Source organism: Hylobates moloch, unplaced genomic scaffold (genome assembly GCF_009828535.3).
Source record: "Hylobates moloch isolate HMO894 unplaced genomic scaffold, HMol_V3 SCAFFOLD_5, whole genome shotgun sequence".
In the NCBI taxonomy this organism is placed as follows: domain Eukaryota; kingdom Metazoa; phylum Chordata; class Mammalia; order Primates; family Hylobatidae; genus Hylobates; species Hylobates moloch.
In genome coordinates, this window is record NW_026652280.1 from 86,395,622 (window position 1) to 86,409,967 (window position 14,346).

The 14,346-nt window shown below is 45.2% G+C and overlaps 1 protein-coding gene across 5 annotated transcripts in view; it reads left to right on the forward strand.

Moving 5' to 3' along the window:
• KDM2A (lysine demethylase 2A) overlaps window positions 1–14,346 on the forward strand; it is a 150,231-nt gene that overhangs the window by 122,609 nt on the left and 13,276 nt on the right. For 3 of the 5 annotated variants that reach the window (XM_032153602.2, XM_058438995.1, XM_032153604.2), the window contains one exon: window positions 12,392–12,475. The exons of 1 other annotated variant lie outside the window; for it this stretch is intronic. In XM_032153602.2, the coding sequence (XP_032009493.1) occupies window positions 12,392–12,475 (84 nt within the window). Of the gene's footprint in view, window positions 1–9,207; window positions 9,755–12,391; window positions 12,476–14,346 lie in introns of those variants that run through there. One more of the 5 variants, XM_032153605.2, reaches the window with a different exon arrangement.

Below are 14,346 nucleotides of genomic sequence, written 5' to 3' on the forward strand. Positions count from 1 at the left end.
TAATCCCAGCATTTTGGGAGGCTGAGCCAGGTAGATCACGAGGTCAGGAGTTCAAGATCAGCCTGGCCAAGATGGTAAAACCCCATCTCTACTAAAAATACAAAAATTAGCCAGGCGTGGTGGCAGGCACCTGTAATCCCCAGAGAGTCGTTGGGGTGAGTTGCAGTGAGCGACAGGTGAGATCCCATCCCCAAAAAATTACTGGGATGGTGGGGGCCTGTAATCAAAAAAAAAAAAAACAACTTATAGGGAATAATTTTGTGACCTCAGTGAAAATGGAATAAATGTCTCATAGTAGGTCTTTTCCATCCTTGATTCCTCATTCAGGTTTTCCGTGGCCACCACATAACCAGATGAGGTGCTCCTCAGCTTCTCCCGGCCACCTCAGGAAAGAATTCCAAAGACTAGGATAGTACTTCATCTTTTATTCTTTTTAAAATCGACATTTTAATTAGATCTTGTATTGTTTATGCGTCAGTGAAAAGGTAAAAAATAACAGGCTTAAAAGGGGCAAAAACCTCGTGAAGTTGGTCCTTCTTAGTAGTGATAGAAACTAGGTAGTTGGTGTTGTAGTTTGGTTTTATAATGTTTGCTATAAGAAGAGGCAGTTGATATCATCATGGCTTTTATTTATGGGAGGAAATGACAAAGTTCCAAGTAGGTGTGGTCCTACTTCTATAATGATTCATGTGTGCAACAAAACAAATTTAGACATACTTTCCCAGACTTAATTCATACCGTTAAATGAAAAAAGGACATTCAGATTTTTCATTTCCATTGTGGTAAGACTTATATTCCATTATGGATGTATGTGGGAAACTTTAAATTGTGACTTTTTTTTTTTTGGAGATAGAGTTTTGCTCTTGTCGCCCAGACTGGAGTGCAATGGCGCGATCTCGGCTCAGTGCAGCGTCCACCTCCTGGGTTCAAGCAATTCTTCTGCCTCAGCCTCCTGAGTAGCTGGGACTACAGGAGCATGCCACCACACCCGGCTAATTTTTATTAGTAGATATGGGGTTTCACCATGTTGGTCAGGCTAATCTCGAACTCCTGACCTCCGGTGATCCACTCTGCTCAGCCTCCCAAAGTGCTGGGATTACAGGCGTGAGCCACCACGCCCGGCCTAAATTGTGACCTTTGAGACTTTTAACTTGTTTTTTTTTGTTTGTTTGTTTGTTTGTTTTTTTGAGACGGAGTCTCGCTCTGTCGCCCAGGCTGGAGTGCAGTGGCGCGCTCTCAGCTCACTGCAAGCTCTGCCTCCCGGGTTCACGCCATTCTCCTGCCTCAGCCTCCCGAGTAGCTGGGACTACAGGCGCCCGCCAACACGCCCAGCTAATTTTTTGTATTTTTAGTAGAGACAGGGTTTCACTGTGTTAGCCAAGATGGTCTCGATCTCCTGACCTCGTGATCCACCCGCCTCGGCCTCCCAAAGTGCTGGGATTACAGGCTTGAGTCACCGCACCCGGCCGAGACTTTTAACTTGTGTAATTGTCTTAGGGACCCTAAGAAAAAAGAATTCCAAGGTTACACCTCGTAACATTCTTTTGGCTTGGGTATCTGTATTTCTAATTCATGATTTTTAAAAATGTCTTTTCAGCCCTAGGGGATGTCATAACATTCTATTGGCCTGGGTATCTGTGTTTGTAATTCATGATTTTAAAAAAAGTGTTTTCAGCCCTAGGGAATGTCTATAGATAGATTTGACTCCATTGAATTCAGTTGTAAAAAGCCATATAATAATCCACTAATCAATTATACAAGGTCAAGTGTGGTAGAAATACACAAACTCCCTTAAACTATTGGAGGCTGAGCGTGGTAGCTCACGCCTGTAATCTCAGCACTTTGGGAGGCTGAGGTAGGCGGATCGCTTGAGCCCAGGAGTTTGAGACCATCCTGGCCAACATGTTGAAACCCCATTTCTACAAAAAAAATATATATATATATACATATATATATATATGAATTAGCTGGGCATAGTGACGCTCACCTGTAGTCCCAGCTACTCAGGAGGCTGAGGCAGGAGAATCCCTTGAACTTGGTAGGCGAAGGTTGCAGTGAGCCGAGATTGCGCCATTGCACTCCAGCCTGGGTGACAGAAGTGAAACCCTGTCTCAACAACAACAACAAAAAATCCACTGGAGGAGTTTAACTAAAGTAGCTAAATAAGGAGATTTGAGGTGACAGAGTGGTACAATGGTATACCAAGGGAAAAAATAGAAAGATTTGGGTTAAATATTAAGCAGAGTCAGCAAGAAGAGAGAGGAGTTAAGAAGAGACATCTAAAGAGGAGGCTTAGCATTATGAAAAGTGTCTGGAGATAGCTTGCTTGTGTTTATCAGGGACCACTGAAAAACGTGACTGCCATCACTGGCTAAGATATAGTGGCAGAGGCCAGAGCATGAGGAACAAGTAGCCAGTGAGATGACTACACAGGCCGACAGTGTTTGAATTCTCCCTCCAGAGACTTGTCCACAGCTTCTCATTTACCCAAAACCACAGTCAAAATGTAGCTGACATCAGAAAACAACAGATTTAGATTCCAACTCTGCAGGTGTAAGTTTCACTTAAGATCAAATAGATTAGTTACTCCTATATTTGATCAGTTATGCTAAATCTCAGAAAAGATATAGCAAGCTTAGAGTTTGAATACCTTGAGAATCTGAGCATCACTCAAAAGAAAAAAGCATTAGATTGGGAGGTGCTGAATCACTGCACAGCTGGGGACTTTGAAGTGCTAGAAAACTTGGTGCTTATAGCACTGATGGCTATACTTCAGTGGAGGACAAAGCTAGTACAGTTTACCCTTCCTGCAGAGAAAGGAATTGTTTGCTGTTGTAACCTATCTGGCTTTCAGAAATAATTAGTAGAAGAGAGGAGGGGAAAAGTGGTGGATGAGATATTCATAATATTCCAAGGAAAAATAGTGCATTTCAGTGCTGTGATAAAAGGGCTTTTTTTAGGTTCTACGGTGTTGAAGAACAAGTCATAGAATATAGAGTTGGAAGGGGATTAAGTGAAAAAATAGGACATTAAAAAGTACTGACTTGGGGCCGAGCATGGTGGCTCATACCTGTAATCCCAGCACTTTGGGAGGCCGAGGCGGGCGGATCACAAGGTCAGGAGATCGAGACCATCCTGGCTAACACGGTGAAACCCCGTCTCTACTAAAAATACAAAAAAAAAATTAGCCAGGCGTGGTGGCGGGCGCCTGTAGTCCCAGCTACTGGGGAGGCTGAGGCAAGAGAATGGCGTCAACCAGGGAGGCAGAGTTTGCAGTGAGTGGAGATCCCGCCACTGCACTCCAGCCTGGGCGACAGAGCAAGACTCCGTCTCAAAAAAAAAATAAAAATAAAAAGTACTGACTTGGGCTGAGCCCAGTGGCTCACATCTCTTGTCCTAGTGCTTTAGGCAGTGGAGGCAGGCAGATCGCTTGAGACCAGCCTGGGCAACATGGCGAAACCTCATCTCCACAAAAATACAAAATTATCCAGGTGTGGTGGTGTGTGTTTGTGATCCCAGCTACGTGGAAGGCTGAAGTGGGAGGATCACTTGAGCTGGGCAAGTTGAGGCTTCGGTGAGTTGTGATCTCACCACTGCACTCCAGCCTGGGCACAAGAGTGAGACCTTGTCTCAAAAAGAAAGAAAGTAGGCTGGGCATGGTGGCTCATGCCTGTAGTCCCAGCACTTTGGGAAGCCGAGGTGGGCGGATCATGAGGTCAGGAGATCAAGACCATCCTGGCTAACACGGTGAAACCCTGTCTCTAGAAAAATACAAAAATTAGCCAGGCGTCGTGGCGGGCGCCTGTAGTCCCAACTACTTGGGAGGCTGAGGCAGGAGAATGGCATGAACCTGGGAGGTGGAGCTTGCAGTGAGCGCAGATGGCACCACTGCACTCCAGCCTGGGTGACAGAGCAAGACTCCATCTCAAAAAAAAAAAAAAAAAAAAGAAAGTAAAGTATTGCCTTACTGGTAAAGCTATCAGTGTGTGTATAAGGTTCTGTTTGGGAGGGGTTGTGGGTAATGTTGACTCCTGAAAGTGTACATAGGTAGAATGGGGTTTTCCTACTATGAGATTTTTTTTTTTTTTTTTTTTGAGACTGAGTTTTGCTCTTTATGCCCAGGCTGGAGTGCAATGGTGCAGTCACGGCTCACCACAACCTCCCCCTCCCAGGTTCAAGCAATTCTCCTGCCTCAGCCTCCCAAGTAGCTGGGATTACAGGCATGCGCCACCACCCCGGCTAATTTTGTATTTTTAGTAGAGACTGGGCTTCTCCATGTTGTTCAGGCTGGTCTTGAACTCCCGACCTCAGATGATCCACCCGCCTCTGCCTCCCAAAGTGCTGGAATTACAGGCGTGCCACCGCACCCGACTGCTTTTTTTGGTTTTGTTTTGTTTTTTGTTTGTTTGTTTGTTTTTTGCTCTGTCACCTAGGCTGGGGTGCAGTGGCGCCATCTCGGCTCACTGCAGCCTCCGCCTCCTGGGTTCAAGCGATTCTCCTGCCTCAGCCTCCTGAGTAACTGGGACTACAGGCACGCACCACCACCCCAGCTAATTTTTGTATTTTTAGTAGAGACGGGGTTTCATCATGTTGGCCAGGCTGGTCTTGAACTCCTGACCTTGTGATCCGCCTGCCTTGACCTCCCAAAGTGCTGGGATTACAGGCGTGAGCCACCGTGCCCGGCCAAGATATCCTTAACATTTCTAAAATTGGAAAGTTGTATTCTTGATATATGTTGAATAAAAAGGTAGGACATGGCCGGGCGCGGTGGCTCAAGCCTGTAATCCCAGCACTTTGGGAGGCTGAGGCGGGCGGATCACGAGGTCAGGAGATCGAGACCATCCTGGCTAACACGGTGAAACCCCGTCTCTACTAAAAAATACAAAAAATTAGCCGGGCGTGTTGGCGGTCGCCTGTGGTCCCAGCTACTCGGGAGGCTGAGGCAGGAGAATGGCGTGAACCCAGGAGGTGGAGGTTGCGGTGAGCCGAGATCGCGCCACTGCACTCCAGCCTGGGGGACAGAGAAAGACTCCGTCTCAAAAAAAAAAAAAAAAAAAAAAAAAAAAAAAAAAAAAGGTAGGACATGTAACAGTATGTATAGTACCATCCCATTAATGTAAGAAAAAGTGTATGCGTATTTGTGCATTGCAGAGGAATCTAGAAGGGTACATGCCAACCTGCTGATAGCAGGGCATAGTAGGATGGTAGTAGTCAACTGGAAGAATTTGTGGTTTTTTTGTTTTTTGAGATGAAGTCTTGCTCTGTCACCCAGGCCGAAGTGCAGTGGCGTGATCTAGGCTCACTGCAGCCTCCACCTCTTGGGTTCAAGTGATTCTCCTGCCTCAGCCTCCTGAGTAGTTGGGATTATAGGTGTGTGCCACCACGCCTGGCTAATTTTTGTATTTTCAGTAGAGATGGAGTTTCACCATGTTGGCCAGGCTGGTCTTGACTCCTGACCTCAAGTGATCTGCCTGTCTAGGCCTCGCAGAGTGCTAGGATTACAGGCATGAGCCACCACGCCCAGCCAGAATTTGAGTTTTTAATCAGATTGTTGTTTTTGTTGGTATTTATTTTGGTGATAAAGTAGTTCTTAATATATATGCATATATAAAAGAAGCTTTTTATATAACAATATATCTGGCTGCCCAGCTCACTTAATAAAGCAAATTCAGTGTTGTTGAATACTTTTCTACTTTCCAATTTTCTCTAAACATTTTGATAAGCCTGCCAATCCTACTTTGTGACTTTTGGGTAAGTTACTAAATTTATGAAAACCTATTTTCTCCTCTATAAAATACTCTGTGAGATTGTTGTTAAAATTAACAAGATTAGTAAAATACTTAATAAGCAGTGCATTATTACAGCCAGAAAAAAGTTAGATGTTACAAATCTATGAAATTCACTTATTCCACCGCTCTGAATAATGCCTGCCTGCCCTGTGTCAGGAATCACATTGAATGTTAAGGAAACTATGCAGACATGCCGTGGTCCTAGCCCTCAAGAGCCTTAGAGTTCAGTGGCAAAGCAGATATAAAAGTGGGCTAAGAAATAGAAAATAAGGGCAGTCCAGGTTTGCAGGTGCCTGGCATGACACAGGGCACAGAGCAAATGAGTGAGAGTGGCAGAGTCTGTCCTAAGGGAAAGAGATGTTCCAGTCTTCTTAATTCACCAGCTAATAAACTTTCCTGTTACAGGATATACATTTATTACTACAACATTATATAAATGGTAAAAGCTCTCAATTTATAAATTGGAAAATTGTTATTTGTGATGTAATAGGCTACTGATACTCTTATCTAAGAATCTTAATATTTTATTTTGGAACTATGATCTAAAAATTTATGGCCGGGCGCGGTGGCTCACGCTTGTAATCCCAGCACTTTGGGAGGCCGAGGCGGGCGGATCACGAGGTCAGGAGATCGAGACCACAGTGAAACCCCGTCTCTACTAAAAATACAAAAAAATTAGCCGGGCGTGGTGGCAGGCGCCTGTAGTCCCAGCTACTCGGAGAGGCTAAGGCAGGAGAATGGCGTGAACCCGGGAGGCGGAGCTTGCAGTGAGCCGAGATTGCGCCACTGCACTCCAGCCTGGGCGACAGAGCCAGACTCCGTCTCAAAAAAAAAAAAAAAAAAAAAAAATTTATATTAGGCCCCATCCCAGGAGTATGATGAGATTGAAGCAGAAAGAGTTATGGTTGCAAATAACTCCAGAAATACTAATTAGGAATTCTCTTCAGCTGATAATTTGGGGGTTATTCTGACACTAATAAAAGAACTAGTAGAAGACCTGGTATAGTTAGCTCTTATTCCATTAAGCCAGATTTTTAAATGTTTTTAAATTTTTCATTATTATTATTATTATTATTATTAGCAACGAGGTCTTGCTGTGTTGACCAGGCTGGTCTTGAATCTTGAACTCCTTGCCTTGAGCAATCCTCCTGCCTCGGCCTCCCAAAGTGCTGGGATTACAGGCATGAGCCACCTTACCCAACCAACTCAGCTTTTTTTCTGTTTGTTTGTCCTAGGTCCAGGCTGTCCAGGCTTACAGATTTTTTTTTGTAAAGCAACCTAGGCCGGATGTGTTAGCTCATGCCTATAATTCCAGCACTTTGGGAGGCTGAGGCAGGAGGATCACTTAAGGCCAGGAGTTCAAGACCAGCCTGGGCAACATAGTGAGACTCCATCTTCAAAAAGATTAAGAAATTAGCCAAGCATGTTAGTGTGCACCTGTAGTCCCAGCTACTCGGGAGGCTGAGGTCTAGGCTGTAGTAAGCTGTCATCGTACCACTGCACTTTGGCCTGGGCAACAAAGAGAGACTCTGTCTGAAAAAAAAAAAAAAAGGCCAACCATACAAATAAAACTTTATCTGCAATATTTACTAACAAGATATTTGTAATAATTCATACATTCTTACTGAATAGAAAGTTTTAAGTAATGTAACTCAGTTATGAGGCATATATGGTTAAAGTTACATATAATTATTTTAAATATTTTCCTTATATTCTTGTATTATGTAATGTCTTGGTCTTAGTAATTCTTATCTTTTTTGCCTATCTTTTATTCTCAATTAGCAGGAGGGGGAAAAGTTAGGCCTTGTTTAATTTGTGATTTGGAAACTTACTGGGAGTGAGTTTCCTAGTGCCCTATGTGATTTTTGTCCTTTCCTGGTGGCCTCTAGAATTTGCACTTGCTGCAACTTGAACTTATGTTTGTTTTAAAGTAATATGTTTTCTCTTAAGTATTCATACTTTATTATCGCTATAATATAGATAGCACTGAAGATCAAAATAAGCATTTTCCAAGAAGACCTCTCAATAGCTAGATCACTGTTAAGGAAAGCTTTTCAAACAAAATAAGTCGATTACACTGGGTCTTGAGTCTTAAGATACAGTGCCAGGGAGAAGTTTAGGGTTAGGATGACCATATAAGCATTTCCAGGAGGAGCTCAGCCGAGAGCACAAAAGTCTGTCCTTCCCCTGGTAAACCACTATAAAAATAATATATGTAGCCCCTGGCAGCAAAGCTCCAGAGTTTAGAAAGCCTAGTTAGCCACTAAATCTGTACCAGAAACTCACTGAAACAACTGTCCTGGAAATAAATAAGAATGCTTAAGAGCTAGATGTTTAAATCAAAGCATCTGCAAAAAAGGCAAGTTACATTTGTAAGGGTCTAAAAATCACATAAAAATCACATCGGCTCTAAAAAAGACCCAAACTGTTTCTGCTAAGTATTTGATTCCTACTCAGGTTCTCCCATGCTGATGTTTGGTACACTGTGGATCACTAGAAACTCAACCAGAGTGTGCACCCTCCCTTCCTCCTGTAGAATGAAGGGAGTGTGTGTTCAGTCTGAGCTTCATCCCAGCTGGGGATCCAGGGATCAGGGTTTGGTGTGCAGAGGTGTGAGCAATACCTGTCAGTCCGAGTGGCTGTGAGAAGGCATGAGGTGTGTTGACAGGATGCAGGACTGGCTGCTTCATCTGGGGAATATCAAGAATGAGACAGGCAAACAGACTTGAATAGAAATGGAAATCCAAGAGTACAATACTGGTATTCTGAGGGTAGGATAATCTTACAGGCAGAGGAGACTGCTGGAATTGGGAGAATGTGTGTTCCCTGGCTTCCTGCACCTTGTTTAGAGGCAGGAGGGCAAAGTGTGTTGCCCTTAGGTTGTGCCTCAGTTGTCTGACTTGGTCACGGTGGAACTGCTGCAGGATTGCTGCGCAGACATTTCTAGTACTGTACTGTGGGGGTGGAGTCCTTGTCAGAATCAGAAGCAGGCATCTGTTTTAGATGTAGTTGATGTTAGCCGTATTTTATTGAATATCTCAATATTGGCTGACATGGGCCATTTCTGAAGGTTTTTTGGAACACATAGGCAGATTCTGGATTGTAGGCTGGGAGCAAGTCAGCGAGGGCAGGTGAAGCAGGCAGTGTGCCGAGAGAGAAGATGACTCAAGAGGAACTCAGCTCCTGTGCGTAGTTCATCCAGAGAGGCGAAACTTTGGGCGACCCCCTCTACTTGCTGAGAGGGGAAGAGATAAGTGTGTGTGCAGTCAGCCAGAGAGCTCTGGCAGTAACAGTGAGAGGTGACCCTGAGGGGAAGGGTGTGGACTGAGACAAGGACAAATGTGGGCCAAGGTGCCTAGTGTAGCCCGCAGAACGAGTTAAAGCCTTCCCTTTGGCTGGCGCCTTCAGAAGTCTGCCACCGGGAGCCCTCAGGGGGCTGGCCCTAGGTTCTCCTATTGCAGTGGTGGTGGGAGGGAGACAGGGCGGGGGCTGTGACTGAGCTCCCCTCCCTGGCAGGGCCTCTTCCAATCGCGAGGAAGAAAGCAGTTGCTAAACACACCCTCTTCCTGCTCTGCAGCAGAACGGCTGGGCCCTCTGCCTAGCTCGCTCACTCTCGCTCAGCTCCCCCTCCTGCCATCTTCCGTTGCAAAGCATTTCTGGGAGCTGCATGTGGGTGACGCAGCAGCATTGTTCGCAGGCACTGGAAGCCGCGGCTGAGCTGAAGGGCTCGAGAAGGAGCCCAGAGCGCTGCACGCTGCTCCCTCTGGGTAGTCTGAAGGGTCAGAGCTGGACTGCCCTGCCCTATGTGCTCTGGGAGATTCCAGAATATTCAAGTAAATCCGGATTTTACCAGAGGCAGAATATCTAACTCCTTCAGGAGAACTTCCAATACAGAAAACAAAACAAAGACGCTGGGGAAACTTCACCAAGAGCCTCGGCAGCTCCACAGCGACGGGAAACGAAAGGTCAGGGGGTCGATCGGCAAACCCTTTCTGGTTTGGGGTGCGTGTAACTATAGGGACTTTTGTCTCAGTGAAGAGGCAGAAGAAACTGCCTGCCGGGCAAGTCCAGGACAATGCTATGTTACTTCGTGTTGCTTGAGCCGTCATTGCACTTGTTCCCTCACCTGGTGGGATGTGCTTTTGAATTGGGTTGGTTGGCTTTTGAGAATCCTTTCCCTCTCTGCCCAGGCACCTTCTGTTCTCTTTCCCTTCCTGTGTAGGGTGTGGGCCTGTGTTTAAATGTTCTCCCGAATGCCTGGAGCCGAGATAGGCGTCAGCCTTTCCCGCACTCCACCCCCGCTCTCCTATCCCAAACCCCCTCTAGTGAAGGGTGGTGGCTTCTTTATATGGTTTCTTGTAGGGCCTCAGCTGGAGTCTGCCTTTTTTGATGAAAGCAGGGCGTGCTTGGTTGAATGGCCCCAGCAAAATAAGGCTTGGAAGGAAATCTGCATTTCCCTCCACACCCACACATACCCCAGTAACTGAGTCGTGTATGTGTGAACAGCTGCCGCCCCCCACACACACCGACACAGTTTTCCGCCTACCCTTCCCTATTCCCCACAAAAATCTTGCAGGTAGAATTAGACTGCTTTTGGTGAACAGTTAAGTTCCTTTTCTACTCTTAAACAATCGCAGATCTTACTGTGCAGTCTGTTTTGCTGAAAGTGGAAAGTCCCCGTTTGTGGACAGCTCAGTTCACTTCAGCAGAGGAAATGGGCAGAGTCCTACTCTTCGGCAGTGCGAAGTGGGGGAGGGGAGCCATGCACTCCCTAGCACACATTTTGAATGGACCTGAATTTTTCACCCTAGGGAGATTAGGAGCCCATACCAGAGTCTTGTCCCACGTGGCACCACACCCCGCCTCTTCACCCCCACACTGTGTGGTACTAACAGAAAAGGATGCCATAGCAACTTGAAGTAAATAAAACATCCGCAAATGAAATGAGTTCGGGGGAAGGTGAGAGGCATCTGGAGACTTGGCAAAAGGGGATCTTAGTAGAGGAGCTTCTTGGCTATGAGTTAAAGGATCTTTCTGAGACCCAACTTTGGGATTTGGAGCAGGATCCTTAGGTTAAGAATGAAAATACATAAAAGTCCTGGTCTCCGGGGCAGAGCACACAGGATTATGAGAAAAATTATTAGCAATGGCCCAGACTTGCTAACCTGTCCAGGATCAGAGTTTAGTATTTGCTGAAACAGTTACCATCCTGTACATACATACCTAGGGTAGCCAGAAAAGGAATCATGTAACTTGTCTCCCAGATTTGAGTTATTTTGCTGTTGGTGTTGCTTTAGGGCTCATAAGGTCAGAAGAAGAAGGATTTCATTATACTAGAAGATTTGGGTTTCAGGAGTTTCTGTCTAAAACAAAAAAGATTTGGCCAGGTGCAGTGGCTCATGCCTGTAATCCCAGCACTTTGGGAGGCCGAGGCAAGCGGATCATCTGAGGTCAGGAGTTCGAGACCAGCCTGGCCAACATGGTGAAACTCCATCTCTACTGAAAATACAAAAATTAGCCGGGTATGGTGGCAGGTGCCTGTAATCCTAGCTACTCAGGAGGCTGAGGCAGGAGAACAGCTTGAACCCGGGAGGCGAGGCGGAGGTTGCAGTGAGCGAGATAGCGCCACTGCACTCCAGCCTGAGCAACAGAGTGAGGCTCCATCTGAAAAAAAAAAAAAAAATTTAAAAAAAATGTTTGTTTCAAAATAACAGTCAACCAGTGTGATTCACTTAAGTGGCATTTTCTCACTGTATCATTGTTCGTAAGTCATTTAAATTTCATTGGTAATGCCATGAGAACTTTTGCCCCTAAGATTGTTCCTTTCCTCATTTAGAGGAATAAAGGCAAATAGCAGACTCTGTGGGTGTGTGTGTGTGTGTGTGTGAGAGAGAGAGAGAGAGAGAAAAAGAGAGATTTGAGATTGAGATTTCTGTAATCAGCCTTAGAAGAAAAGAGCCCTGGGTTGAACCAGCACATTAGGCTGTACCATTCATCTCATTAATTCTGTATTAGCCAATCATTTTTATGCCACTTGGTTCATATCTGAGAAATGAAGGCAATACTTAATTACCTGATAATATTCACTAACTGGTGTGGAAAAGTGAAGAAGCAATAATAAAGTTTTACTGTCATATGTAGAACTGTATGAGAAGTAACACTTGTCGCCACAGTAAGTTAGTTGTTTCCGTGTGTTAGTATAATTAGTACACAAGTAAGGGATTGGGAGCAAAGGTGAGTTTGAAGTCCTTTCTGCTCCCCCACCACCACCACCCGCCCCCAGTAGAGATGGGTCTTGCTGTGTTTCCCAGGCTGGTCTCAAACTCCTGGCTCAAGTGATCCTCCCACCTCTCACAGGCATGAGCCACTGTGCCCAGCCTCAAAGTTTTGATAATATTGCAGCAGCCTAAGTTTGAGTTTTCTCCTTCACCTTTGATTTATTTGTTTTCCAGCGAGTCTCTATATGAAGGGCAAATACAGACAGTTGCCACCCTGCCTCCCTTGCTACTCAAGGGTACTGAGGCAGTCTGGATGCTGTTCGGGGTGGTTGGCTCTTTGTTCACCCTGCCCTGATTTTTCCTTCTTTCCCCTCCTACCCTTAGATTTTGCTGGAGGAGCTTGCCAACAGCGATCCCAAGTTAGCCCTCACTGGAGTTCCTATAGTACAGTGGCCAAAAAGGGATAAGGTAAGAAACTATTTTGCTTGATCTTTAGGCTGCTTAAGCCTTTTGTTAGTTGATCATTACCATTCTGGGGAAAACAAGAACAACTAGAGGCAGATGGCTTTTGTTGCATTAATACAAACTGACAGAAAATCATTACTCAGTTCTGTTTTGACTCGTAGGTCAGGGTAATTGGCTATCTTTGGAGGTGACCTCTCTTAACAGAACTATCAAACTGGGAGGTCTCCCTCCAGATTCAGATGCCAAATGTGCATTTTTCACCAAAATGCATCCGCTTCTATCCTTGTGACCAGTAACTCAGTTATCTTCACAGATATGATTGAAAGCCAGTTAAAATAATTACATAGATATCTAAAAGGAGCAGAGTTTTTCTTTGGCGTAGTGAGATCATTCTCTCAAAAATCCCCTTACCTTGGACTTTGCAGTATGGAATGGAAAAGAGAAGAAAGGGGCCGGGCATGGTGGCTCAGGCCTGTAATCCCAGCACTTTGGGAGGCCTAGGCGGGTGGGTCACCTGAGGTCAGGAGTTCAAGACCAGCCTGGCCAACATGGTGAAACACCGTCTGTACCAAAAATACAAAAATTAAACCAGGTGTGGTGGCATGCGCCTATAATCCCAGCTACTCACAAGGCTGGGGCAGGAGAATCGCTTGAACCCAGGAGGCGGAGGTTGCAGTGAGCTGAGATCGCACCATTGCATTTCAGCCTGGGGGACAAGAGCGAAACTCTGTCTCAAAGAAAAAAAAAAAGAAGAAGAAAGGAATCACTGTCAGCTAATAAATTGTCAATTATCTATTTTCATGCCTCTTCAGTTTAGATCCTGTATAATTTTTTTTCCCATACTGTCCTCTATCAAGGTTATGTATTAAATAAATGATAGCATTCTGATCCTGGCCGTGAATTTGGCAAATAAATGAGGCTTCTGTTTGTTGTTCCCTAGCTGGAACTTGCAAGGCCATCACATTCCGGGGGTGTTTAGGCAGAATATAAAGGTATGGAGTTGAACAATATATTTAGAGAATCACCTCCTCGTCCCTAGTGGGAGGAGTCCTACTTGGCCTCTGCTTGGCCACAGGTGACTGCCTTAAGACAATTCAGTCGTTTCTGGTTGTTGAGTATTTTGTGTCAGAAAAGTGTTTAAGATATGGTAAGAAATTAAAGTAGTAGAAAACATGGTCCTTGTCCTTGAAAAGGTCACCAGCAGGATAAATGCGAATGCTAAGAAATGTGTTCCACACTTAAATATTATTGGAGTGTCTGCTATGTACTAGGTTGTATGCTTGGATTTGGAGTACTAAAGAAATGAACGACTAGTTTCACCCTAAGGGAGTTTACTGTCTTCTTTAGGAATATAATCTGAGAAGTCAGGATGAGGAAATATTGGAGGGCTCCTAGAGTGACTTTAGTACATGGCACTTAATACAGAAAGCTCAGGGAGGGGTGAATCTTAACAGCTCTGCAAAAAGAAAGGGAAGCAGCTGAATTAGTAGGCCAAAGGGCTAGGACAAGGGCTGGTAAATTGTTCTGTAAAGGTCAAGATAGTAAATATTTTAGGTTTTGTACACCACACAGTCACAATTCCTCAGTTCTGCTATGGTAGCATGAAAGCAACCATTGATTGGCCAGGTGTGGTGGCTCACACCTGTAATCCCACCACTATGGGATGCCAAGATGGGCAGATCACGAGGTCAGGAGATTGAGACCAATCTGGCTAACATGGTGAAACCAACCCCGCCTCTACAAAAAATACAAAAATAATTAGCTGGGCATGGTGGTGGGCGCCTGTAGTCCCAGCTACTTGGGAGGCTGAGGCAGGAGAATGGCAGGAACCCGGGAGGCGGAGCTTGCAGTGAGCCGAGATCATGCCACTGTAT